At 37.1% G+C, this 1,200-nt stretch overlaps 1 protein-coding gene across 1 annotated transcript; it reads left to right on the forward strand.

Moving 5' to 3' along the window:
• Positions 1-5: 5 nt before the first annotated feature.
• Positions 6-683, forward strand: LOC100632224 (ATP-dependent Clp protease proteolytic subunit, mitochondrial-like; the record flags this gene model as incomplete). The annotated part of the gene is made up of 3 exons (XM_003392059.3): positions 6-185; positions 258-363; positions 419-683. Coding segments are annotated over 3 exons (381 nt in total), but the record flags the coding sequence as incomplete, so codon positions are not given.
• Positions 684-1,200: the final 517 nt, after the last annotated feature.

A 1,200-nucleotide genomic window follows, 5' to 3' on the forward strand; every position in this document is an offset into this window, starting at 1 on the left:
GATCAGTCACAGCTGGTCTGGGTATCTACGACACTATGCAGTACATCGGTCCACCGGTCGGTACCTGGTGTGTGGGCCGGGCCTGCTCTATGGGAGCCTTCCTGTTAGCAGCTGGAGCAGCTGATCACCGATACTCACTACCTAATTCTAATATAATGATACACCAACCACATGGCTACGCTGGGGTATGTGATAATAATAATAATAATAATAATAATAATAACATTTATTCTTTATATTTTGTTTGTTGTTTACAGGGTCAGGCTACTGATATTGCCATACAGGCTGAAGAGATATTAAAATCAAAGTCATTACTGAACAATCTATTATCAATACATACTAAGAGGCCCCTGAGTGATATAGGTATAATTAATAATAATTAATTAATAATATTAATTAATTAATGTTTATTAATTAGAGTCAGCAGTTGAGCGTGACAAGTTCCTGTCTCCTACTGAAGCTAAAGATTTTGGACTCATTGACCATGTACTACACCACACCACTAGTCAGTGACTTTATAAAAATTACTAATAAAATTAATTATAATAATAATCATGTAATAATGTTTAGTTCTAACTGGCCACAAAATAATAATATTAATAGTAATAATAATAATTATTATTATTTTACAAAAAGGAGTGTAAAAGGAGAGTGTGAAAGCATTTTTATCTAGCATGAAAAAACATCTCAAGATTGTGTACATGTACATGTATCTATTAGTGCAGTATAGTTACACTTTAAGCTCCTATTAGTTATTTCATGTGGCGATACTTGGTGGTACATGTAGACTACAGTTTCCAGGCGTTTCTCATCATGAGGTCAAAGTATGGATCACTGTCTATGGAGGCACTCACTCCAGCGTAATAATTGATGAATTCATCTCTGGTGACCTGAGAAAAGAGAGGAAGAGAGAGAGAGAGAGAGAGAGAAAGAAACAATATAACTTGTAACTTTTAACGAGAAAGGATGAGATAGAGAGAGAGAGAGAGAGAGAGGAAGGGAGTGAGTTTTGTTTCTCCTACTTGTCCATCAGGGTCATTAGGTGAGTCAAACTTCTTCAAGAACTCCAGAAACACTTGTTCTTCTGTCCATTCTCCATTTTGATACTTTTTGTGCTGCTTAGCGTTATACACACTGAGAGAGAGAGAGAGAGCGAGAGAGAGAGAGAGAGAGAGGGAGGGAGGGAGGGAGGGAGGGAGG

The sequence above is a fragment of the Amphimedon queenslandica genome, unplaced genomic scaffold (assembly GCF_000090795.2).
Source record: "Amphimedon queenslandica unplaced genomic scaffold, v1.1 AMPQUscaffold_1668_Cont26324, whole genome shotgun sequence".
NCBI classification, from domain to species: Eukaryota; Metazoa; Porifera; class Demospongiae; order Haplosclerida; family Niphatidae; genus Amphimedon; species Amphimedon queenslandica.